The sequence below is a fragment of the Patella vulgata genome, chromosome 9 (assembly GCF_932274485.2).
Source record: "Patella vulgata chromosome 9, xgPatVulg1.2, whole genome shotgun sequence".
NCBI lineage: Eukaryota > Metazoa > Mollusca > Gastropoda > Patellidae > Patella > Patella vulgata.
In genome coordinates this window covers 3,519,880-3,547,136 of record NC_065887.2, presented here as the reverse complement: position 1 = coordinate 3,547,136, position 27,257 = coordinate 3,519,880, and the positions used below count along the sequence as shown (strand labels likewise).

The 27,257-nt window shown below is 36.7% G+C and overlaps 1 protein-coding gene across 1 annotated transcript; it reads left to right on the top strand.

Moving 5' to 3' along the window:
• Positions 1 to 2,045: 2,045 nt before the first annotated feature.
• Positions 2,046 to 21,458, top strand: LOC126831565 (sorting nexin-13). Its single transcript, XM_050562135.2, has 16 exons — positions 2,046 to 2,066; positions 2,649 to 2,704; positions 3,622 to 3,759; positions 4,346 to 4,450; positions 4,998 to 5,130; positions 7,317 to 7,351; positions 8,937 to 9,066; positions 10,604 to 10,749; positions 12,294 to 12,398; positions 13,175 to 13,285; positions 14,868 to 14,975; positions 16,241 to 16,309; positions 17,218 to 17,363; positions 18,509 to 18,577; positions 18,874 to 18,986; positions 20,120 to 21,458. Exons 2-16 carry the CDS (start codon positions 2,654 to 2,656, stop codon positions 20,338 to 20,340), a joined length of 1,680 nt encoding a protein of 559 aa, XP_050418092.1. The 5' UTR covers positions 2,046 to 2,066; positions 2,649 to 2,653; the 3' UTR covers positions 20,341 to 21,458.
• Positions 21,459 to 27,257: the final 5,799 nt, after the last annotated feature.

Sequence of the window (27,257 nt, the reverse complement as noted above, 5' to 3'; positions counted from 1 at the left end):
AGTTCGCATTTGGTTTTTAATCAATGGTTATGAATTTAGGATCTTGATTTTCGAGGAAATCACCCTGCGCAAACGAATTAATGAAATAAAATAGAACGATATATTAGTCCCGAAATGACCTAGTTTGTTTCTAGTGGACGTTAAACCCCATTTCTCTTTCTTTTCTGAAGATATCTGTGCGACCAATGATAGCAAAATGAGTCGGAAGTATGAACAAGAAAATTAAAATATGCTCAGTGACTCAGTAACCAGCAGATCTTAGGTATTAAACGACATTTGGCCAAGAAAGTTCCTCGAGATTTTTCAGCGTGGTCTTTCCCTGTCATGGGTGCAGAACAGAGGGTTTGACAAGGACAGCGTCTAGTTGTTTGAATGGGACAATGATCTTGCGCGTATATGATATATCGTCGTCACTGTCTGATATGCCTCTACTACCGGATGACTTGGTACTTCACGGGTTGAAAGTAGTATAATACCGGAAGCGGTAGTCCAACGCCAACTCGCATATATTACTCCCCGGTCAGAACTACAGCTACCCCATTACACCAAATTTCAGCCTCGATACAGCCCTAGTGTAGCCACCAACCCCGAATAGACAGACAGACAGACAGACAGATGACAGTCACATACTGCATGGTGTATCCCTGTCTTCATAAGCGCGGTTGGTGCAGAACAGTAGTGTGTTAAGCCTCATGGGGTTTAACGTACACTCAACACAAACTAGGTCATTTCAGGACTAACATATGCTTCAATTTTATTCAAAAATTCGCTTGTGCGTAAGGGTCTTTACTCTTTAGCAGTGGGAGGAAACCGGAGAGCTTGGAGAAAACCTACGAGGTTGGACAGACGATCCTACTTGACTCAATGACAGACCTTGTGATCCATTGTGCACGCGTTAACACCCCCCCCCCCCTCCCAATGTCATGATGTCATGTATCATCATATTGATATTTTCAGATACTCTAGTTAAACAGAATTTAAACAGTTTACGATTTGTTAAAGATACGTGTAAAGCCCGAATCAAACGATTACAAGAAGGACCATTAGATAGCGAATCTTTACCTGAGGTATGTAAAACATTCTCTGATTGGTCAACGTTGACTTAGTTATATGTTGGCTCGCTAACCTGGACATTCCGTGTTCGATCACTGTGTTCATCAAGAATATTCATCAGGATTTTCCAGCGTGGTTCTCTCTTATCAGGTGATTGAGGACAGGGGGCCTGGAAAGGGATAACATAGCCAGTGAAATATGGAGTTCCTGTGTACACATCTGTTAAACTTTATCATGGATGTTCACTTCACAAAGGCATTTAGACCATGGTTGTCTCTACTTCTGATACTTTTCTAGCAGCATAAGCAGAATAGTTGAGTTCAGGTGATCCGTTTATGTTGAGGCTGGAAACGTTTACAACACCCCTCTTAGAAGCTCTAACTACTTTCTGTTGTCTACATAGCAACCAAACATGTCTGATCAGTTTTCATGGAAGAGCATCTGGATAATTGAGATATAAAACTATTTTTTGAGACACGTAAACTTTTGTATATTTCATGCCAAATAGGAGTCCTAGTACATGTATAACATTTAGCCACAACTGGTCAAATTTGTCTCCCTTTTAGTCTCCCATCTTCATTAGGCCGGTTGGAGCAGAAATTTAGAATGTTGGAGTAGAACCTTAAACCCATTTCATTCATTCATTCCTTATTCCCTTTAAATCCTTGTAGGAAACTCCCTATGCGCAAGTGAATTATTGAAATAAAATTGAGACTTGTTTTAGTCCCAAAATGACCTACTGTGTGTGTCTCTCTCTTTCCCTGTAATATAGAAATTATCATTGAAATATGAATTGAAATCATATGTTAGTCAGGAAATGACCTAGCTTGTGTTGAGTGGATGTTAAACTCCATCTCTCTCTCTCTCCTTTTTAGGAACCAGAATTTCTGAAGTATCATAATTTATACATTTTGACTCTGGATGACATCATGGAGAATAATATAGCATTACAGGCTTTTATTGGTGAGTTACTTACTTTTAATTAAATAATATAGCATTACAGGCTTTTATTGGTGAGTTACTTACTTTTAATTTTATTCTAAATATTTATGAAGGAAGAATTAGGATTTACCGAAAATATAATTTAAGAATTAATCACAAACATCAAAATAAAATATACCGTTGATAGATTTTAGCCTTAAACCGCTAAAAAACCTATATAAATCTTTGGAGCTGCAATGGCTCAGTGAGGAAGGCGCTGGCTCACCAACTAGGCGATTGGGGTTCGATCCCGGTGTTGGCCAAGAAAGTTCCCTGGAATTTACCAGCGTGATTTCCTCTTGTCAGTGGATGCAGGACGGAGGGCCTGGCAAGGACAGTGTCTAGTCGTTTGAATGAGACAGTGTACATGATGGTGTGCACGTAAAAGACCACTTGACAGTTGGAATTCGATATAAGAGTAGGCTGTAGTGCCGCTGTCTGGGCCAAATTTCCCTCATAGCACACTGTATGGCATATGCCCGTCTTCATTAGCCCAGTCGGAGCAGAACAGTAGGACAATTAAACTCCATTTCATTTTATTTCATTGTGTAATCTATATAAATCTTGTGTTATTGTAATTATATAAGAACGGATGGTTGATTTTTTATTTTCAGAATTTATGACAAGTAAAGGTGGTGAACAGATTTTATTCTTTTATTTAAATGTTGAGGTAAGACTAATCATCATCATCATCATCATCATCAAACCACGACCACAAACCAGAGTGACCAGCCAGCTGGAGCTCAAAGCGTAACTCTCTGGACCACTAGGCCATGCCCCCCTCCCCAGTTTTCTTGAGGGCTTTATAGGTCCCCGCTCCTCATCCCTAGTTTTCTTGAGGGCTTTTATAGTCCCCCAGTTTTCATGAAGGCTTTTGTAGTCCATCCCCGCCCCAGTTTTCTTGAGGGCTTTGATAGTCCATCCCCCCCCCCAGTTTTCATGAGGGCTTTTGTAGTCCATCCCCCCCCCCCCAGTTTTCTTGAGGGCTTTGATAGTCCATCCCCCCCCCCAGTTTTCTTGAGGGCTTTTATAGTCCATGTCCAATGGATATTGAAAATGGCTGACTGATTAAAGTTACCTATAACTCAAACCAGAGACACATGGCTGTTTAGATCCCCGATATACCTGAATAAACAGCATATAGACTTTCTGATCATACTGAATAAACGAAATGAAATGAAATGGGGTTTACCGTCCTACTGTTCTACTCCTATCCTGGGCTAATGAAGACGGGATTACGCCATACAGTGTACTATGAGTGAAAATTTGCCGAATGGTTTATTGTGTTCGCTTTAGATCATAAGGTCTTGTACTTGATAAGGAGTAGAGTCACCAATTCAACATCTATACACAAGCTAAAGGCCCCTATGCGCAAGTGCATTATTGAAATAAAAGAGAACCATATGTTTGTTCCAAAATTACCTAGTTTGTGTCAAATGGATGTTAAACCCCATCGCGTGCTCGCTCTCTCTCTCTCTCTCTCTCTCTCTCTCTCTCTCTCTCTTTGAATAAATATCTGTCTAGAACCCTTTCAAAATTTTAACACCATGGCTATTGGACATTATATACATACTGTATACATTCCAGGGTTTTCGAACGGCAGCCGAGCAGCAAATCACAGAAGCGCATAAATCAAAACAGACGTCAAGTAAAGCTATGGAACCTGATTTACAATCTCTACGCAGGGCAGCAATGATTATATACGATCAATATCTGGGAGAGAAGGTAAATTTATAAATTGATCCCGATATTAAATCATACAGCATCAAATCAACAACCTATGGTAATACCATATACAAATATTATATACACAACCTGTGGTAATACCATATACAAATATTATATACACAACCTGTGGTAATACCATATACAAATATTATATACACAAACTGTGGTAATACCATATACAAATATAATATACACAACCTGTGGTAATAACATATACAAATATTATATACACAACCTGTGGTAATACCATATACAAATATTATATACACAACATTGGCTCTAAGGTTTGTGTTAATTTTAGTAATGAATTTTGAAAAGATAAGTTTTTAATCTAGATTGGGTGAGGGTTAGGGTTTTCTCTTGAGAGAAGGTACGCTTCTCCTGGAATTGGGTTAGGGTTTTCTCTTGAGAAAAGTTAAAGTTCTCCCAGAATTGGGTTAGGGTTTTCTTTTGAGAAAAAGGAAATTTCAAAATTTCTTCTGGGAATGGACCAGAATTTTTTTCTGAAATTGATTAAGGGTTTTCTCGTAAGATTAACGGACTTAAAAAATACTTTTCTTCAAATTATTTTATTGTTTTATAGGCAACAATAAAGATGAAACTACCATCTGAATTAATCAAACGAACGTTACAGAATATAAAAGATAGAATGTTGTCCGAAGATGTCTTTGATGCCGTTCAATCTCGAGTAAGTAGTCTTGAACATCATATTGGTATTGTTAGAAGAGTTAGTAGTCCTGAACATCACATTTGACACTGCTGGTATTGTTTACTTACTAGTGGTCTGATTCCTGATAATTAAAATGAAATGAAATGAAATGGGGTTTAACGTCCTACTGTTCTGCTCTGAACTGGGCTAATGAAGACGGGCATATGCCATACAGTGTTCCATGAGGGAAATCTTGCCCTGACAGCAGCACTACGGCCTACTGTAATATCAAATTCCAACTGTCAAGGGATCTTTTACATGCATGCCAATGAGTACACGGGACCTCGGTTTTTCATACCATCCGAAGGACTACACAGCTGTCCTTGTCAGGCCCTCCGTCCTGCATCACTGACAAGGGGGAACCACGCCGGAAAAATCTGGAAGAAATTTTCATGGCCAATGCAGGGATCGAACACCCGACCTCCTGACTAGCGAGCCAGCTCTAACTTACCCACTTAGCCACCGTGACCCCCTGGTGCAGAAATGTACGATTGTTAAACCTTATCATCGTTGTTGTATTTTGTAGGTGTATCAGATTTTACATTCACAATATTACGAGGAGTTTCTGCAGAGTAATTATTACGTTAAACTATTATCAGAACTTGGCATGTTGAAGGGAAGTAAAACGGACGACGGAGATACCATCAGTCTGGATGACGGTAAGTTAATAATTTTATAAACTTGGTTATGCAGCTAAGCTTTCAAGGTTGCTTCTGCACCCCAGTGGTGCGTATGAGCGACTTTTGACCATTGAATTTTGGTAAAATTCTCCTGTCACATACAGCCACAATAAACTTAAATGTTCTAATCAAATTAAACCACCTTTTAAATGATGGTGCATATCTTGTCTGTAGGAATTTGGGTAAAATGCCCTCCCACAATGAAGACCTAAAAGAAAGCATATGTTAGTCTCCAAATGATGTAGGTGAAGTGTTCACGAAAAGTTGTATCCCACTCAAAATTCATCGACCATAAAATTATCAAAAAATTTGTCATTTTATCGGAAATTGAATAATCTTTTCCAGTTCCCAGGATTCTGTGGTTTAAAGCAAAAGTAGGTCAAGTTAGCCGTTTGGCAGTAACAAGTTTTTTACCATTTTTAGCATCTGTGTGCATAATCAGCTTGATTTGCATGATGGGAATTTATTGTTTTAATTCTCTCACAACATTTCATGGATTCTTTGCTTATTTTCTGCTAATAGATTTTTCTGCCATGACTAAAAATATACAGAATATATGTTGATATCTAGGGACAAAACATATCTTAATTATTACAAAATATACATTGATAAGTTCAAATATACATTGATCAATGTAAACCAGGCATTGATAGTTAAAAAATATAGGTTACAAAAGTGCAAAACCTGCATTCATAAGTACAAAGCTGCTTTGATTAGCACAAAAGCTGCTTTGATTAGCACAAAAGCTGCTTAGATTAGCTGCTTTGATTAATACAAAACTTACTTTGACAAGTACAAAACCTACATTGATATGCACAAAACATGCATTGATAAGCACAAAACATGCATTGATAAGCTACTTTGATAAGTACAAAACCTACATTGATAAGCAGAAAACATGCATTGATAAGTACAAACCTACATTGATAAGTACAAAACCTGATTGTTTTAGTATGGTTAATCTGGGTAATATTGTACTGTATAACATCTCACAATCAGTTCCATGCAATAAATATAAAATAAAACAACAATTTCCACAGTGTATCAATGTCATCCTTTAAATATAAAAACAACAATTCCCACAGAGGACCGCATTTATCTAAATTAATTACAAGTACAGAAACTCATTGTTTCTTATAGGCAAATTGTTGTGGAATAAATTTTGTAAGACTGTGCATGAAAGCCATGGATGAATGATAGTTTGTAGATAATTTTACTAATACACATGATGAATGTAACTAGACAGCATCCCAGTTAAAACCTCAGATAGAAATAGCTTCACATTGTAAACGTAAAATTAACCATATGTTTGTAATTGAGCGATCTGGGGTTATATTAAACCCTGATGCTTTCCATGTTTGGTGGGGGGGTGTTATCTACTTCAGACATGTGACATGGTTGCGATCCCAACCTTGTACCTGGTGGGTATTCTCCAGTTTCTTCCAAAAGAGCCCTAGTTTGTGCCGAGTGGACATTAAACCCTGTTTCTCTCTCTCCCGTTATATTATGTTCAATATCTGGTAGTTTTATCAATATGCTAAGACTACAAGGAATATTGTTTTTAGTGAAGCTTTTTCCGTGCTTCGATAACGCAGGAGTCTCGATGCAGTCTTTAATGAAGTTGACCGACTAGGAAACTTACCTGATGTAGCAGTCAATTTACCTGCTATTAAACAAGAAATTAACCTTAAAATGCATTAAATACAGTTTAGTTTGGAATTCAGACAGTTTGTGTCTCTATCAATACGAATCCAGGATTAATCTTCTGTTCATACTTTATGACCATAGAAATATTTAACATACCTTTTACTCGGAGCGTCAGGTGTTTGCTTTTCTCTTCTTTATGGTTATTAACAGGGTAAACTTTGCTTCATTCTTTTGTTCCAACATTTCGTCCACACACCTGCAGGTTGTTTGCATTTACTACAAGAAAGTCTAACAACGGATGCTATTATTAGTCTTTGGAGAGACGGGACAATTAATAAAGAAGTGGCTATATGAATCCAAAATTTTTAAACCAGAAGGAAATAAAAAATCATGTTGTTTGGTCTGGGTAATTTCACCTTAATATACTCACAGACGAACGATTTTTTATCTTTATTTGATTTGATTTGTGCTACTTTGTTTTTTTTTGTGTTTTTTTTTTCTTTTGTGGCTGCCTATAGAAGTCTGTTGTAAACCGAGGGGTTCCGTCAGTAGCGTAAGTCTTGTCTTTTCTTCTCATCTTTCAGTTAAAATTATATTTTGTTTTTGTCTTTCTGCAATCGACTCATTAGCTGTAACTTTGGAAAAACCAGATGTATTCAGAAGTTGTTCACTCAAACTTCAATATTTGGTATTTTAACCGTTTTAGCATTTGATTTTATAATAGGAATAACTCTAACCTACGGCTGCTATCAGTTGTTATATTATTATTAGTTGTATACACCCAGTCTTTTTATACCATTTGATTTTAAAAGGGGAAAACCCCAATCCACTTTACCAAGGGTAGATAACTATGTTCCCATTTCTCGAGAAAGGAACTACTGCTATCAGTTCTAATGCGGGTATACAACTAGCCATTATATTTTATTGGGTTATAAAAGCGGGATAACTCTAATCCACTTTACCAAGGGAAGAAAGTAACTATGCTCCCATTTTTTGAGAAAGTATCTTAGCTACTGCTATCAGTTCTTATATTATTATACAACCAGCCGTTATATACCATTTTAATTGAAAAATTAGAAACGATTATTCTACTTTAATTTTGTTCAACTGTGTCTGTGTAAACCATACTTTCAACGACAATTTTAGCGTGCACCCCTCCCCCACCCCACATCCACCCCAACGCCACCCCAACCCACCCCACATGACAGTTTATGCATGGCATGAATTTAGTTTTAATTCTTCATTAATTATCTTGAAGAAGGCTGCATTACTTTAAGAGCTCTATTTCTTAAAATTAGAATAAACCTTGGGGGAAAAAAACAGGTTTTGTGTTTTCCGAGTAAAAATAAATTCTGTTTGACTCATGGCATGTTCCTGTTTAATGAGGTGTAAAACTTTGAAAAAAGTTAGTTATTTATTTAACACTGTTGACTCTGGATGACAGTGAAAACAATGTTGAGACTGGATGTCAGTGAAAATTCTGAAATGTTTTTTTAACTACAATGTAATACATCTGGCGCCGAGTTCACAAAGCATTCTCAGACTCAAGTTAAGAATTTACTCATAATTGTTCTCCTTATTTTAACTAATATATAGACGTTTATAAAACTTTTGTTCTTTCAATGTATCAAATACATCAATAAGAAACTATGTGCAAAGTTATGTGTATCTGGATCAAAGAAATTTTCATAAACAGTGATTGAAAGTTGAGTAAATTCTTAACTTAAGTCTGAGAATGCTTTGTGAACTCTAGTTCTGCTTCTTCTCACGTTTCTTACTGACTAAAGCTTTGATGCTTTGCACGGCTTATTTTTGGTTCTGTATATAGTCAAATTCAAATTTATTACAGATGTTTTTTTCTTTTAAATAGAATAAACCTTTAAGACGATATAAAATCAACCGGATTTTAATTGCAATAGAAAATTTACTTATTTAAATTGAATTATGATAATAATGTATATATTTATTATGTGTTTTAACCACCAAGGTTTGTGTGCAACAGCCAAGACTAGTCTAGGGGATAAAGATAAAGCCTGATTACAAGAACTTGACAAATTATCAGGGATGAGGAAATTAAAGAGTTTTGTTATCATGACTGAAAGTTTCCACAATTATATGATTTCATTTATTTTTGTCAGTCAGATGATTTGCTTGACAATCCAATGGACCAATCACCAGACACCTTATCACTAGATTCTGTAAGCTCCGCCTCTTCATCTGGAACCCAGTCAGGTGACAGTTACATATCTGGTCAAATAACGCAAACAGGTGAGTCCTCTGGTTTCCTCCCACTGCTAAATACCCCTAAGAGCAAATGAAATGAAATTGAAACATATATTAGTCCCGAAATGACCTAGTTTGTTTCGAGTGGATGTTAAACCCCATTTTTGTCTCTCTGGAGGGAAAGTTAGTCCACCAAAACAATATTCCATCAACACCAACCACAGCCTTGTTTGTTTGTTATCTCTCTCTCTCTCTCTCTATCTCTCTCTCTCTCTCTCTCTTTCCCAGTATTTTGTTGATTTAATCCAAGCCTTGCCTATCAGGTGTACCATCCATGACCCTTATAAGAAGAAGTGTCTCAAAGGCACACCAGGTCAAAAAGAAAATTACCTTCAAATACTATTTGTACCTGACAAGATATGTGTTATTAATACATTAACAACACGACAACCATACCAACCAACTACAACTCTCAGGTAGTAAATAAATGTGAGGAAAACAAATTTTAAAACCATTGGATCAAAAACCTTTTCCGTTGGACAGCATCAATTTTACGAAATTCTTTTCCTGAGCATGTTAGACTTTCACCATCCTCATCTGTTTTCAAGTGTCGATTAAAAACATGGCTGTTTACAAGGTGTATGACTCTATTTTTTGGAACCTTGAAATAGACAAAAATGGTTCTAAAAGCATTAATGTAATATGAATGTATGTAAAGTGATTTATATTTAATTTTTGAAAAAATATTGTAATTTCTAATCAGTTATGTTCAGTGAAAGACATGAACTGTTCAAATTGAATTGCAGTCGTTTTACGCCTGCTAAGTGCATTCTACATGTTTTTTAAATTATTGTTTTGTCATTTGTGAATCAGCCTTTACTAAATACTTTAACTTTGTGTTGTAGGATATGTTTTTATTTGTTCGTTACAAAATGGCACCCGAAACCATACAAGACTTGTGTACCGATTACAAAATGTTAATTGTGTCTTAAATATTGGATTTTAGGATCCTATAGTTTCACGGCAAGATAATAACATTAATATTGATTGAAATTGATCCATATTGAATTCTAATTTTAATTTCGAATGATATGGAAAATATTGAGTTAGAGACTTAGCTCCTTTAAATGCTACAAATTCTACATTGAGCAGTTGTTTTTTTTAGAAAATATGAAGAATGTGCTATATAAATATCATTCTAATAATAATAAAAATAGGGAGTTCTTATATTGTGCACAGATCCATCAAAGTTAATGCTCGAGGTGCATTTGTTTCTTCCACTTATCACAAGATAAAAACACAGTTAATGTTAATAAACAGTTGAAAACAGATGAGTCTTTAATTGCTTCTTGAAACAGCCACGAGATTGTGAATTATTTATGGTCAAGGGAAATTAATGAATTCCATAGATTTGGTACAGTGTATGAGAAACATCTAAGATCGAATGATTATAATTATTATTATTATTATTCGATTTATATAGCGCTTCATTACACATGAGTGTTTAGATGTGCATTCACAACAAAACAGTTAAAAAAAAAGAAGAGATATACATAGTATGTATTATTCTGTGTAATTATAGGTATTGTAAAGGAAACCGGGAAAACTTACGCTATTTTTGCGATCACGGTCCGCAGGAAAACTGCAGACAACGAGGAAGAAACAGTCACCGATGTTTATAGACGTTACAGTGATTTCCACGATCTGAATATGTTAATTATCGAAGCTGTGAGTATATTATATAAATAAATTAGAATCAATCTGATTAAAAGATAAATCCTATTTCGTTTTCGAATCCCCGGATGTACGTGACAAGGAGTAGGGTTGCCTGTCCAACCTCGTGGGTTTTGTCTGTGTCAAGTGGACGTTAAACCCCATTTCTCTCTCTCCCTCTCTCTTGTTTTATACAGGTCAAAATTTTGTTTTACTTGTCTCTACTAAACTAAAATCTGGAAGAGTTGTTATATAATGGATGATGTGAGGGATTATCCAATGAAACAGTCTGTTTCGGCGATTTCTTGGCATGCAATGCACGGAACTGTGGGTAAACCAATAGAAACGTCAACGCTGATTGCTTAATCAATGTCTGATGTCATAGATCAAAAGCTGCTTGTGCGCGACCTTCCAGTACAACTGGTCAGATCATCGAAAGTATAAGAAAAACGAAACGAAATATAGATCAGATTGAAAATAGAATCAGATTAGGTTATCAGTGGTCTGGATGATTATGACTACTATCAGTGGTCTGGATGGTTATGACTACTATCAGTGGTCTGGATGGTTATGACTGCTATCAGTGGTCTGGAAGGTTATGACTACTATCAGTGTCAATTTAGTTCCCCCTTGTCAGTGATGAAAGTTGTATCAGACGTTGAATTGAAAAGGTGTTTTATATGGTTGTTTTGGAGGGGTGGGGGTAGGGGTCTAATGGTTTAACATGTGCGCATGAAATAATAAGGTCTGTCATTGAGTCAAGTTGGATGGTTTCGATTCCCCCCCTGTGACAAGTAGTGGGGTCGCCTTTCCAATCTCGTCACTTTCTTCCGGGTCCTCCGGTTTCCCCTCACTGCTAAAGGCCCCTATGTGCAAACAAATTATTGAATACAATTTAACTATATGTTAGTCCAGAAATTTTTGTCATTGTCAGAATCACTCTTGAAAAGCTCAATTATTGTTATCGTAATTTTACTACTAACACTGTAAGCCAGGTATTGTTTAATCTTGTGTATCTAGCACTAATTTCTTTCACATTAGTTTAATATCAAATCTTTGTTTAAAAAATTTGTAAAAACTGTTTAAAATCACAATAAATTGTTTAATTTGTACTTCTGTCCAGTTTAAAGCTGACCATTCAATTTTGATAATGAGTGTCCAATTTATAAGTGTTTAATTTCTCAATCATTGTTAAATAATAAACAACCCAATTGATTAATGATGTATAATGATTAATTTTTGAACAGTGATCAGGAAATTAAATACTTGTAAATTGGACACTCATTATCAAAATTAATCAGTCAGCTTTAAACTGGACACATGTACAAATTAGATGATATTTGATGATTTTAAACGATTTTTACGAATTTTTAAACAAAGATTTGATATTAAACGTATGTGAAAGAAATTAGTGCTAGATACACAAGATTAAACGATACCTGGGTTACAGTGTAATGTGTCCTTTGAGATTACACAAATTAAAAATGTCAATTTTATCAAGAGTAAAATGATTCCATTTATATTTGGTATTAGTATTTGATCACCTTTTGTTTTTTCAGTGTCCGAGTTTAAAAGGTCCACAACTACCAGGTAAAACGGTTCTAAAAAACATGAATCAGGAATTCCTGGAGAAACGCCGGAAAGCTCTCGACTCATATCTAAGGGTAAGTACCTATACATGTCCTTGATGTCATTTAGTTTATTTCACATTGTGTACGTGTAGTTGTTTTAGGTAATAGAAGGTCAAACAATGTTTTATTCGGTGTCATGTGTTAAGCAAAAATTTCCCACGCTGCATGCCGTATGCCAGTCTTAATAAGGCGTTTCCTGTGTAATAAGGCGTTTCCTGTCTTAATAAGGCGTTTCCTGCAGAAAAGTATAACGTTAAAACCTATTTCAATCAAACTCTACTCCAGTTTTAGTGAGAAGGCAAATCTGCTCCCCATCTATTGAACTTTGTCCTTATCAGCGGGGGTTGGATGGCCGAATGGTGAGCATGTGGGCTGTATCATAAGGTATGTCATTGAGTCAACTGGCGTGGTTTCGAATCCCTGGTTGTACATGACAAGGAGTAGGGTCACCTATCCAACCTCGTGGGTTTTCTCCATGTCCTCTGGTTTTCTCCCACTGCTAAAGACCCCTATACGCAAACAAATTATTGAAATAAAATCGAACCATATGTTATTCCCAAAATGACCTAGTTTGTGTCGAATGGAGTTAAACCTCTCTCTCTCTCTCTCTCTCTCTCTCTCTCTCTCTCTCACACTCTCTCTTTTGTCCTTATCTCTGTCACTGCTGCCTATTTCCCTCATAGCATATCTTTATTAAAACTCCAATTCATTTTAATTTAAACTGGACTCAGATTTTAGGGAGAAATCACTTCTGCCAACCATCTTTTCTACCACTGTTTTATCAGGTACTTGTCACTTGTTATTTTTAGAAACTACAGAAACCAGAATTATGGTCCAAGTTTCCAATCGTGGAAGAATTAGTCACACAGTTTCTGGCACCGGGACTCTGGGAAAAACATAAAAGTGAAATCGCAAGAAAGGTAAGAAAGTTAATAGGAGTAAGGGTTGATAAAACGAATCATTTTGATTCAAGAAATTTTAACTGAAACAATTGATCTGTGAGTGCAGAAGGGTTCGGTGGGAACCGTGATGGCTCAGTGAGTAGGGCGCTGGTTCAGTAACCAGGTTTGGGGTCACTCCCTGTGTTGGCTGAGAAAGTTCCCCAGGAAGGGAAAATGCTTAGTCGTGGAGAGGGAGGGGACAAGCAACCAAGGTCCCATGTACATGTTGGCTTGCATGTAAAAGAAGCCTTGACAGTAGAAATTCTATGATGAGTAAACGGAAAAACCACTGCTCGGGAACCAGCTGGTGCCGAAATGTAAACAGTTAAACCCTGTTTCCTTTTAAGGGTTTGGGTGGCCGAATGGGTTAGCGCGTGGGCATTGTATTATAAGGTCTGTCATTGAGTCAACTGGCGTTGTTTTGATTCCCCGGTTGTACATGATAAGGAGTAGGATCCAACCTCGTAGGTTTTCTCAGGGTCCTCCGGTATCCTCCCACTGCTAATGACCCCTTTGAGCATGCAAATTATTGAAATAAAATTGAATCATATGTTAGTCCCGAAATGACCTGGTTTGTGTTGAGTGGACATCGACGGTGACAGTATTATATAAACATATTAGAAAGTGTGTGAATGTAATTAGGACAAAAGGGAATTTCCCCATCTTGAAATAAGTTTTATTACAGTAAAATAGGATACAAAACATGCCCAATTTTTACTTCTTTTTCTCACACATCATTGTGTGTTGGATGGCCGAATGGTTAGCACATGTGCGCTGTATCACAAGACCTGTTATTAAGTCAACTGGCGTGGTTTCAAATTCCCAGTTGTACGTGACAAGGAGTAGGGTCGCCTGTCCAACCTCTTGGGTTTTCTCCGAGTTTTCCGGTTTCCTCCCCTACGCGCAAGTGAGTTAATGAAATAAAATTAAAGCATATGTTACTCCCGAAATGACCCAGTTTGTGTCGAGTGGACGTTAAACCCCATTTCTCTCTCTCTCTCGCTTGTCAGTGGTGCAGGACGGAGGGCCTGATAAGAACAGCTGTCTTAATTGTTCGAATGGCACAAAAAATCAAGGTCTCGTCCCATGTTCATATTGGCTTGCACGTAAAAGATCCCTTGACAGTTGGAATTCGATATAAGATTAGGCAGTAGTGCCGCTGTTCGTGCAAAATTTCCCTCATAGCCCAGTCGGAGCAGAACAGTAGGATGTTAAACCCCATTTCATTTCATTTCTTTTATTATATTGGATATTTATGGAATACAATTACTGTTTATTACTGAACAATGTTTCGACTAGTCTTTATCAAGATACGAGACAATATATACCTGGTTAATGCATGGCAATACTATATACCTGAAAACATAGGAAAACACCGGAAACACACTAAATACCGGAAAATACCCTAAATAGGTAACCCGGAGACTGGCACCCTAAATAGGTAACCGGGAGCCTGGTCCTCTGTGTGTTAGGGTTAGGGTTAGTTTCTGGTTTATAATATAGCCCTTCTCGGTTAACGTAATTTAATTATAAAAGTGATATTGATGTTTCTATATTTTAGATGGATACATTTGTGAATCCACTGAGAAGTTCCGTAAAACATGTGGGTCAGGCTGTTAAGAGTGTTCCTGATGGAATAACGGATGGATTCGGAAAAATGTTTAAAGGAGTAAGTTGTTGCCATTCCTGAAAATCTTTGATTCAGGATTTAAAATTTTAATAAATGACAGAAATAAGAAAAAATGTGGTCCACAAAATGGCACCGCTAATAGTGGCATATAATTGTTTTTATATCTGAGGTCTGAGACACTTAATTACCTGTGCCAATTTTTACCTGTGTCTTTTTTAACCATTGTCATTTTTACCCGTGCCATTTTTACCCCTTGACATTTTTTAACCATTATCATTTTTACCTGTGCCATTTTTACCTGTGTCATTTTTATCTGTATCAGTTTTACCTGTATCAGTTTTACCTGTGCCATTATTAACTTGTGTCATTTTTACCGGAATTAAGGAAATCTATGACACAGGTCAGTTATTATTAAGAGAGTAGCTTGATGATAGATCACTTCTATAGAGGTCATCTTCATAGTTAACATCATTAACTCATCCTCCATCAATCAATAATTGTAATTACATACATCAAGAATTGTAATTACATACATTAAGAATTGTAATTACATACATCAAGAATTGTAATTACATACATTAAGAATTGTAATTAGAAACATCAAGAATTGTAATTAGAAACATCAAGAATTGTAATTAGAAACATCAAGAATTGTAATTACATGAAGAAGTGTAATTACATGAAGAATTGTAATTCCATGGATAGTAATTACATAATTATAGCAAGACTACAAAGTTCATCGGCTGGTCTCAATCTTGTTTCCATTTGAGATCTTTTCACAAAACTCCATGTTGTGTGAGCTGCGCATTTTGTATAAAAGGACACGTAAATGTGACAGCTTAACGAAAATGAAATGAAATGAAATGGGGTTAAACGTCAATACAGTGTGCCATGAGGGAAATTTTGCCCAGACAGCTTCACTACGGCCTACTCTTATATCGAATTCCAACTGTCAAGGGATCTTTTACGTGCATGCCAGTATGTACACGGGACCTCGGTTTTCCGTACCATCTGAACGACTAGACGGCTGTCCTTGTCAGGCCCTCTGTCCTGCATCACTGACAAGGGGGAAAACCACACTGGAAAATCTGGACAAACTTTCTTGGCAAATGCAGGGATCGAACACCCGACCTCAAGGCTAGCGAGTCATTGTCTTACCCACTTAGCCTCCATGACCCCTCTGACGGCTTAACAGACCAAAACCTACTACATGGTTGTTGCATATACCATAGGTTATGTTTAAGTCAACATTAAATTAGAGAGGTATAAATTGATGATTATTTGAGTTTATGTTTATTTTATAGAATAGTAATGATATAACTGGTGCAAGAATTATAGATAGGGGTAAAGTTGGTAAAGGTCTAGATCCTGATGTAAGTCTTCCATTTTTATACCCCAGGTCGTATTATTATGTTGTCACTCCTGTCCGTCAACGTAACTCATGTCCATTTTTATACCCCAGGTCGTATTATTATGTCGTCACTACTGTCCGTCAATGTAACTCATGTCCATTAACACGATAGATGCTGCATTTTTATACCCCAGGTCGTATTATTATGTTGTCACTACTGTCCGTCAATGTAACTCATGTCCATTAACACGATAGATGCTGCATTTTTTAACAGATCTTTGTAAAATTTGTGTGAAGCATTGGAGTGATCAGAGAATGAATCCTATTGATATGGTTTCGATTCCCTGGTTGTACGTGACAAGGAGCAGAGTTACCTGTCCAACCTCATGGGTTTTCTCTGGATCCATCTGGTTTCCTCCCACTGCTAAAGACCCCTACGTGCAAGCGAATTAGTGAAATAAAATTGAACCATGTGGTAGTCCCGAAATGATCTAGTTTGTGTGCCCTCCATGTCAGCCATCTATGCCAGTCATGACCGAGGGCTGTGGAAAATGACCCAAACCAGATCTGGGCTTACCGTTAATTACATATAATTGTAGTTGAGAAGATTAAACATACATTATACAAGAGCTAAATCTGCATATTACAGGTCTTACTTTAGGTCTGAAATGTTATATAAACTATTAATTAGACATTAATTAACTCTCAACGCCATCTGATGGGTATGATTTTAAACAAATTTGAATCCAATCTGCGATTCAATGGCTGTTCATGATTAACCCTAAAAATGGATAACCGAGAGTTTGTTTATTATTGTTTTCTCGACTCAGAGTGAAGCAATTTGACTGAAATTTTCAGCATATTCTCTTTATATTATCTATTTTTTAACTATTATAGCAAGAACTGTCAGTGTCATTGTTTTTTTTTCAGGATGAAGAGAATATACCTGTTCGTATTATGTTATTATTAATGGATGAAGTGTTTGATCTACGTCATAAAAATCAATCAATACGTCGTATGATTCTCGTGTTGCTAAGGCAACTGATCAGTGCAACATTCGGAGATAAGATCAACAGGTAATGTATTCATCTTATGTAATAATGCCCCTGTCAGACCTGTGTGGCGTCCTTACTGCGCTACAGCGACTGTACGGCGACCAGAAAATGCACAAGGTCGCCGGCAAACGTGAACACAGCGCGCGAAAAAAAGTCCCAAAATATTACAAACTTGAAAAAAGTCGCGTTTTCACACCTTTCCAGCTCAGATCACAGAACCTTGTTTTGAACATGCTAAAAACAAATGCAGTGACTCGACGATCATTTGCGACTATGGAGACCACTTCGTGATATCTGGCGTTTCCACCACACTTTTACCACGCTCATGCGATCTTGACATGCTCTGGGACTATTTTCCATCGCCGAAGCAGCGCAGTAAGGGCACCACCCTGGTCTGACGGGGTATAACCCCACTACGGAATCCCTTCTAAACTTGTTAGAGGTGATGTCTGTTCCCAAATCCTTCAGATGAGTTGTAAAAGCAATAATCACATTCGCATGAAATTCGAAGAACATTAGGCATAAATGCCACTGTGCAGGCTAAATTCTTCCCCCGCCCACCACCTCTCATTGTAGAAATAATCATTAAAATGAAAAATACATTTTTTAAAATTTATTTCATTAGAACATGTTTAAATTTATTTCATTAGAACATTTTTTAAATTTATTTCATTAGAACATGTTTTAAATTTATTTCATTAGAACATTCTTAAAATTTATTTCTTTAGAACGTTCTTTGATTTATTTCATTAGAACATGTTTTAAATTTATTTCATTAGAACATTCTTTGATTTATTTCTTTAGAACATTCTTTAAATTTATTTCATTAGAACGTTCTTTGATTTATTTCATTAAAACATTCTTGAAATTTATTTCATTAAAACATTCTTGAAATTTATTTCATTAAAACATTCTTGAAATTTATTTCATAAAAACATTCTTGAAATTTATTTCATTAAAACATTCTTGAAATTTATTTCATAAAAACATTCTTTAAAATTTATTTCATAAAAACATTCTTGAAATTTATTTCATTAGAACATTCTTGAAATTTATTTCATTAGAACATTCTTTAAAAAACAATTTTATTAGAACATTTTTAAAAAACAATTTTATTAGAACATTTTTAAAAATTTATTTCATTAGAACATTCTTTTCTATTTTAGAAAAATTGTCGACCATGTTGATCTAATGACATCTGCTGAACAAATGTCAGAATATTTAAAAGCATTCAGGTAAGGTTTAAAATGTTTTGAAATCTTCCGTTTTCTTGCCACCCACTTTCGGTTGTCTTGACTCGCTCATCATCTGTTTCCAACCTCATGGGTTTTTCCCTGGTTCTCCGGTTTCCTCCCACTGCTAAAGACCTCTTCGCGCAAGCGAATTATTGAAATATAATTGAACCATATTTTAGTCCCGAAATGACCTAGTTTATGTCGAGTGGACCTTAAACCCCATTTCTCTCTCTCTTTCTATCATCATCTGTTGTGAGTTGATGTAATAATTGTAATTTGTATGTTTATTTTTACAGAGATTCGTTCTGGCCGAATGGTAATCTAGCTGAGCCGCGGATCACGCGGGACGTTCATACCAAGTACAGGACACAAGTTTATTGTAAAGCTAAAATGTTGGGCAGTGTTCCAGGTATGTTAATTATAATATAATGTTAGTCCTTGATGTTCCAGGTAGGTAGACTATATGATAACGCTATTGCTAGGCAGGTGTCCCAGGTAGGAAGACTATATAATAATGCTAGGCAGGTGTCCCAGGTAGGTTGACTATATAATAATGCTATACAAGGTGTTCCAGCTAGTCCTTGGGGGGGGGGGGTGGAGGATCCCTTGTGACTCAGTGTTAAAGATGTTGGCTCGCTAACCTGAAGGTCCCTTGTTTTGATCTCTGTGTTGGCCCAGAATGTCCATCAGGATTTTCTGGTCTGGTTCCCCATTGTCAGTGGTGCAGGATAGCGGGCCTGGCAAGTGACAGTGAATAGTTTTTCGGATGGGACAAAAAGGGACAAAAAATAGAGGTCCCATGTACACATTGGCGTGCATGTAAAATGTCCATTGGTAGTTGGAAATTGATAGTACACTGTATGCCCGTCATCAATAGCCCAGTCGGTGCAGAACAGTAGGATGTTAAAACACCATTTTATTTCATTTGTCCCGGGTGTTCTAGCAGTTTTCTGTTTACTGATTAATCAGTCTATAAATTTTGGGATCCAGGGCCGGGAATTGATCTGAACCATTGTGGGCTTTAAAGTATGGAACTCCACAATTGACAAGAATGTATGAAAAATGAAATATTTTAATCCAGGATGCATTTGACTAGGATTTGGGCGTCGGGACTGATATGAACTAGGAATTTGGGTGTCCTCCTAATAAGAACGAGGGATTTGGGCACGAGTCTGATATGAATTGGGGAGATGGGGTATTACCATTGGGTTATATATTCTTTTTATGCCTGCTGGTGTTCGTGGCTGACACCTGCACTTTACATCGTAAGATTTGTCCACGATTCGTGGTGGTGGATGGTTGAATGGTTAGCGCGTGCATGTTGTATCATAAGGTCTGTCATTGAGTCAACTGGCATGGTTTCGATTCCCCAGTTATATGTGACAAGGAGTAGGGTCGCTGTCCAACCTCATAGGTTTTCTCCGGGTCCTCCGGTTTCCTCCCACTGCTAAAGACCCCTACGCCCAAGTAACTTAAAATTCGACCATATAACCTGATTTGTGTTGAGTGGATGTTAAACCCCATGTCTCCCTCTCATTTCAGATGAACTGAAGACTGTGCTGGGAGCAGACGTAGTTCGAATGGGCGTGGGTCGCATCTTCGATATGTTTCAACATAAAAACCTCAATAAACGAATTCTTTACGTCTGTTTGGAGGGTGTCCTTGAGACGATGTTCTCGTCCAATAAATTTGCAGAGTTATTCCGTAAACTACATTCCCAGTCCAAGAGAGTTCAAAAAGTGAAAGCAGAGAAAAAAAAATAAAGAAGACCAAAGACTGGTGATTATCTTTCAGCAAAGTTTTATCAAACAGGGGCCTGTTTCACGAAATTCTAACTAAGATAAAATCCAAATTTTAGTAATTTGATTAGATAATATTAGATTGATTTTAGTGCTTAGCCAATCAAAATTGAAGTATCTACTAAAATTTGGATTTTATATTTAGTTAAGATTTCGAGAAACGGGGCCCTGAAGTTTACTTAAAATAAACACAGAAAACGATTGTTTGTATTTTAAACAATAATTCTCTTGTCGTTTTCAAACACAATAGAAGTCAGGATGTTTATTAAATTTAAGTTTTTGATGATTATGGCTACATGTGTCGGCACAAAATCAGTAAGAAAGTCAACAGTAGCTCCACATGTGGACATAAACCTAAAATTTTTATCAAGAGATTTTCTGAAGTTATTCGAATGCGTTGTGTTTTTTAAAAAATAAGTGTCACAAAGTTTAAAATATTATTTCACTCAGTATTTTTATGTTAAACACAGAAGACATCTTCTGAACTACATACTCTAACATCAAAATAATTTATTTATTTCTGTCTCGTAATATATAAGCTTTGATTATCCAGATCAGTACGTATTTTATAAATTAATTCCTATAAAAATATGGATGGTACTGGTCCAGAAAGATGTTTTATAATGTTGCTGTTTGTTTCCAGTCTGTTAAAGATGCAATATGTAAGATTTAATATCTCTGCCATCCCATGGTCTAGTTAGCTCTTGTACACTGCATCTTTAATCAAGGCTATCGCATGGGAGAGGTTCGGGAATTTCAGGAGTCCACAATGGCCGCTTTATATATGTGAGTATTTTGGGAAGCACTAATCGTAACCCTTTTTAGAAGACTAAATGAATTTGGATCCAGTTTACCTTTTGCCCCTCTTAAAAGGGTTAGGGTTAGGGTTAGTATTCCCCCAAATACTCATTTACATAAAGCGTCCATTGTGGACTCCGGAAATTCCCGAACCTCCCTAAACGGCCTACAATAAGCATTCACCTTATCACATAGTGAATACCACGTATGTTTAAGTTGTTTGAGATGTATATTTAATTAATACAGGTATTTTTGTTTGTTATAGTATCTGTATGGTGAATGAGGGGTGGTTGGGGGGGGGGGAGGAGTGAGGGGTATATATAGCAATAGGTTGTATCTGTATGGTAAATGTTGGGTGGGGGGGGGAGGAGTGAGGGGTATATATTGCAATAGGTTGTATAAAGGGTCGATCATATATTCTGAACATCATTTTTATTTGTATTGTTATAACTTAATGACCAACTCTTGTAACTTCACTTTAATCGTGTCACAAACTGTAATTATTGTAGGTGCTGTCACCATCTTAGGTAGTACTATAATCGTGAAATATCAGGGGCGTGTCAAGGAATTTGAGTATCAGGAGTCTAAGGTAGAAACAACACCAAGATTGGCGTGAGATCTTGGGTTTATAACCCCCGTAATTTTAAAAAAAATAAGTAGCTGAATGACAATAATTCTGCTGATTAAGTTGCTTACATGTACAGGATTTGAGTTCAGTGAGGCCAAAACGGTGTCCATTTTAACATTACTGCGATGAATAGGGGAGGAAAAACAATATGCCCTGCTCGAACAGGTGAGGGTCCGGAACCCCTCCCTGTATATTTGTATCACCATCATCTTACCATAATCTTCTATAATTAAATTACTTCACTTAAATTCTACAAACATGTTATTTTTAGCACTGTAAAGGGATGAGGCTACCCGTAAAATGTTTTCTGAAATTTTAAAGCTATTGAATTGAAAATAGTACAAGTAGTTAGGAAGTGTAACTCATTTTTTTTGGGGGGGGGGGGAAATTATGAAAAACGTAGGTACACTATATCTCTGTAACTCATTAAGATAACATCACTAAATATCTACAACAGAATCAGACATAAAGCAAATTGAATTCTCATTAATATTTCAAAAGTTATCAAAATATTTCTCAAGAGACAAAATATTGTGGTGAGGCAAATGTTTTAAACACCTTTTTCCAAGAAGCTATAAAAATTATAGAGATAAACTGTGTCTGGTGTTAGGGTTATCATTAAAGAATAAGCAGTCCGAAAATGATACTTTTTCTCAAAAAATGTGTTACCCTGGCAACAATTTATTTTTAATGCTAGTTTTCCCTTGTTGATTACATTTCCTAACTACTTGTACCATTTTCAGGTCAATAGCTTTATAATGTCAGAAAATCTTTTTTCGGGTAGCCTCACCCATTCACCCCTTCGGCTCTGTACAGGCCGAATGTAAGGTGACCTATTGCTGAACTAGTGTCACAAAAACAACAAAATCTTATTTTCCACATAATAAAACTTATTGTGTATTGCCTTGAAGTAGTTCCGAGATTATAAATTAACATTATTTATTAATTTTTGTTATTGATCATGTATTTATTATGACAACTGTATAAAATATACATTATGGAAATTGTATAGAAATTTACTTTGTTAATAAATATATAATTATTATTTTTCATGGAATAAGTAGTATTATGTTCACATTTAAATAGAGGCTAACATATGGTTCAATTTTATTTCAATAATTCACTTGCCTGTAGGGGTCTCTAGCAGTGGAAGGAAACCGGAGAAAACCCACGAGGATCGACATGATCCTACTCTTTGTCATATACATATCACTTGACTCATTATTTGCATTTTGGGGAATATATATCATTTTTACCACCATTTAAAGATGGGTTCCCAGAAAAGTATTTATCGGGTGGTTATTTCCAATAAAAGTATGGCAATTATGGTATATATGGAAAGTAGAGATATCCAATCTTACTAGAAAAATACTGGATTCCCTGAAAAACACTCATGGAGCGTATACAGGACAAAAATGTAAGGGTTCCCCTAATCGACAGCCCGACAATTAGGAATTTCTGCACGTGTGATGTTAAAGGTCGCACGCGAACATTGAGTGCTTGATGTACAAGTTGATAGACTTTATGAAGAGTTAGACGTACAACACTTTCTGAGATAAAAATGACGGAAAAAGAAGCGGGTAGTGGATAATCCTAGAATTTAATTAGGATTCGATATTTGTAATACATAGTAAGCGATTAAAGACAACATCGTCTTATGTATGCAATGAATTCTTCTCTGACTTCCAAGAGAGGTAAGTCACGTGACGTAAACATGACCTGGTTTGATCGAATTTTTATAGCAGGCATTCCTTCGCAATTACAATGTTTGAGAAGTATTTGAAGCAAAATTATGACAAATTAATTAGTTTGAATATGTTTTTAGTCCATATATACCATTAAATCACCCAGTTTGTACGCGGGAATGTATCTTTAATCCCCACTAAAAGGTACTGAAATTATTTATTTAACATTTAATTCAGATATCATCGGTAGATAATCTCAATCAGATAAAATAAAAGGAATATCAAAAGAATTTAGTGAAAATTACAGGTGCATTCGTTTGAGATTGAATCGTGTGGAATTTTCTGTGAGTTATCATAAGGTGGTTATTTTCTTTATTAGACGTGTCCGTCTTCATTAGCCCAGTAGAGGAGCAGAACAGTAGGACGTTAAACCCCATTTCATTTATTAGACGTGTGTTTAAGTCCTCGATTCATGGGTTAATGCTTATATGGTTATACAAGCTTGCATCAAATATCGATCTCAATAACCGAGGACAGTTAATGTAAAGTATGTGCCACGTTCCATTCTAAGTGATTGATACAGGTTGTTTCTTATTCTCATTAAGAAATATTTCTGTTGTAGTTGCAGTAGGTAGAACATAACCACGGGTTTTAAACGACACACCCAAAATTCATAGGTTCTCGATAATCGGGGACGACATCCGATGCGCGTGTGTGATCACACAGACTTAAACCTACCAATCGAGGTCCATCCAGATTAGTCCGGTGGCTGAAGGGGGGGGGGGGGGGATCACCACCCGAGCTGTGAATTTATGAGACCAACTTTTTCTAGACCAGTTTTTTGCGTAGATTCCGAATCTGGGTGGTGATCAGGCGTTTGAGGGGGAGTTTTCGAGATATAGGGGGTCAAATGTCTACAGTGGGGGGATGTCATTATGTTGAAGTAATATAGTAATAAAACATAAATTTCTAAGACTGCCCATCTATAAATAAGTTTTTATGATGCCCCTGGACAACGGTTTTGATTTGTGGGGAGGTGGGGTGGGGATAGCAGGTGTGTGTGTGGGTGGGTGTGTGTGTGTGTGTGGAGGGGGGGGGGGGTGTCATTATGTTGACATAATGTATTGATAAAACATCAATTTCTAGGACTGCCCATCTTTAAATAAGTGTTTATGATGCCCCTGGACAACTATTCTGATTTATGGGGAGGTGGGGTGGGGGTAGCAGGTGCGCGCGTATGGATGTGGGGGGGGGGGTACAATTGGCGGGAAAAGTGAGTTCACGTTGATGATTTTCTTAGAGCTTGGTAAAAACATTACTTTTTAATTCCACTGAGATCTGGAAATGTACATAAAAACACATGTTTAGATATTAGTTTATTCTAATAATATGAGTGGGATAGATATCTTCTTGATATGCTTATATCCTTTTGATATGCTTCAGATACCCATTCACATTGTAAATTCCAGCCTTGTATCGCAGAGTCATCTTGTTCGATCATTAATTTTAAAGCCTGTCTCCATAAAGCTGCTACATTATTATTGTGTTTATTGTACAGCAAAAGACTACTCGGGCAAGATGGTAATAAAGAAAGAAAGTTTTGTTATTTTTCATCACAATTAAAATTTCTCCAGATGATCCTTCTTCTAGTGTCATCTATTGATGTAAGTCGATTTTCGCCGTACAAGGTACATGTACAAACATTTTTTTCTAAACCAGCCATTACGCCATCAGAAGCATTATTTGTCTATCCCAGCTCTTTATAAATTGTTAGAAAGTTGGGATTATCTTGAAAAAAGACAGACAGATAGTCATTACCACTGAAAGCATGTAGGCCGAGATATTCACGACACTTTCAATACTAATCTTGATTGGATCAAAAAGTGTCGAGAATATCCTAGAACTGACAACCAACCACGAGGACACCAAAATATCTTACCTACTCCTCTTCGCATTGCAAATTAATGGAGGTGCTGAAACAAATTGTATTTTGCGTTCTTGCTCGGGCGAAATAGACATCCCAATCATTCTCTTCGCAAACGATGATCCAAATATACAAATTTTGATCGATAATGAGACGGACAAAGGTAGAAAATATCGCGAAAGACGACTTACATCACTAGATGACACTAGAAAAAAGATTTTCTGGGTGAAAAAATAACAGACCTTTCTTTATTACCACCTTGCCGTATACGTGGTCTTTTGCTGCATGGCTGGAATGAAGATTTACAATGTGAATTAGTTTCTGAAGCATATCCAAAGGATATGCGAGCTGTTGGCCAGCAACCAAGAAAATATTTATCTCGCTCATATGAACTTTTGATTTTGAATCTTCTGATGAAGACAAAGAATAAACTAACAACTAAACATATCTCTGAGTTAATGTGTTTTTGATTTACATTTCCAGATCTCGTGAAAAGTACCATTATAATTTAATATTTTGAATGAAAACTCTAACGAGATACCACTTTAAGCTCAATTATGAACGAAATGATTTCTGTCCACAAAAAATACATGTCGCCACCCGCCATCACCCGCACCGCCCCCCCCCCCCCCACGGTACGCACTCAACCCCCGGCGTCCACCCCCAAACAATAGGAATCTTGTAAACATATTTAGAGATGTTTCATCAAGCTCTTAGAAAATCATCATTTAAATCAACATGAACTCATTTCCCCGCCAATTTTATCCCCACCCAACCCCTCCACACGCGCACACCTGCTACTGCCACCCCACCTCCCCATAAATCAAAACAGTTGTCCAGGGGCATCATAAACACCTATTTAAAGATGGGCAGTCCTAGAAATTTATGTTTTATTAATATATTATGTCAACATAATGACATCACCACCCCCCTCCCATTGTAGATATTTGTTGCCCTATATCTCGTAAACGCCCCCTCAAACGCCTGATCACCACCCAGATTCGGAATCTACGCAAAAAACTGATCTAGAAAAACTTGGTCTCATAAATTCACAGCTCGGGTGGCGATTCCACCCCCCCCCCCCCCCTTCAGCCACCGGACTAGATACACATAACGATAATCGGGGACGACATCTAATGCGCGTGTGTGATCACACTGATTTAAAGCTGTCAATCGAGGTCCATCCAGATACTCTGATGTTTTATGATAAATATTTATGATTAGTTGTAATATTTATGGCACAGTTATTCCTGTTTTAGCTGAGTGAAATCTCCTGTCGCGTGTCTAAAATACAATCTATCATAAGTCACGTGTTTGGGTCCTCGATTTATAGGTTCATACGTATATGCTCATACACACTTACATGCATTGAGTGTCGGTCCCCATTATCGAGGATGGTTAATTTAAGTGATTGATACATGGTGTTTCTTATAGTCAGTGATGGATAGATGTAGTGACAAATATATATATTTATCGGTTTATGTTACATTCTGTAGACCATAATCAGGTATCTTGAATTACATGCTTAAAATCAAAGGTCCTCGATAATGGGGGCCGACGTCTAATGTTTGACTCCAATAGACAGAGTTGATACAGTGTCCTCGGTTTCCGAATGTCGGTGATGTGTGACATATTTGTGTGTCCTCTCTTATAGAAGAATAATTAGCATTATTAACAACAATCCAATTCTTACATTCTGGAATTGCTAATTATTTCATCGAAGTACGGTTTCAAACGTCGTCCTCAATTTGCTATATATATATATATCTGTCTACCAAATGTCCTCGAAGAGGGCCATAAACACGTGTGTGGGGGTGGGGCATTTAGCCTACATTTTGTGTTGTAA

Excerpts from the sequence above, each read along its gene's own strand:
- LOC126831565 (XM_050562135.2), top strand. The coding sequence starts at position 2,654 with ATGACAAGTAAAGGTGGTGAACAGATTTTATTCTTTTATTTAAATGTT. Across the intron at positions 7,352-8,936 it reads CGAGGGGTTCCGTCAGTAGC|TCAGATGATTTGCTTGACAA; the intron begins GTAAGTCTTGTC and ends TATTTTTGTCAG. Across the intron at positions 9,067-10,603 it reads TGGTCAAATAACGCAAACAG|GTATTGTAAAGGAAACCGGG; the intron begins GTGAGTCCTCTG and ends GTGTAATTATAG.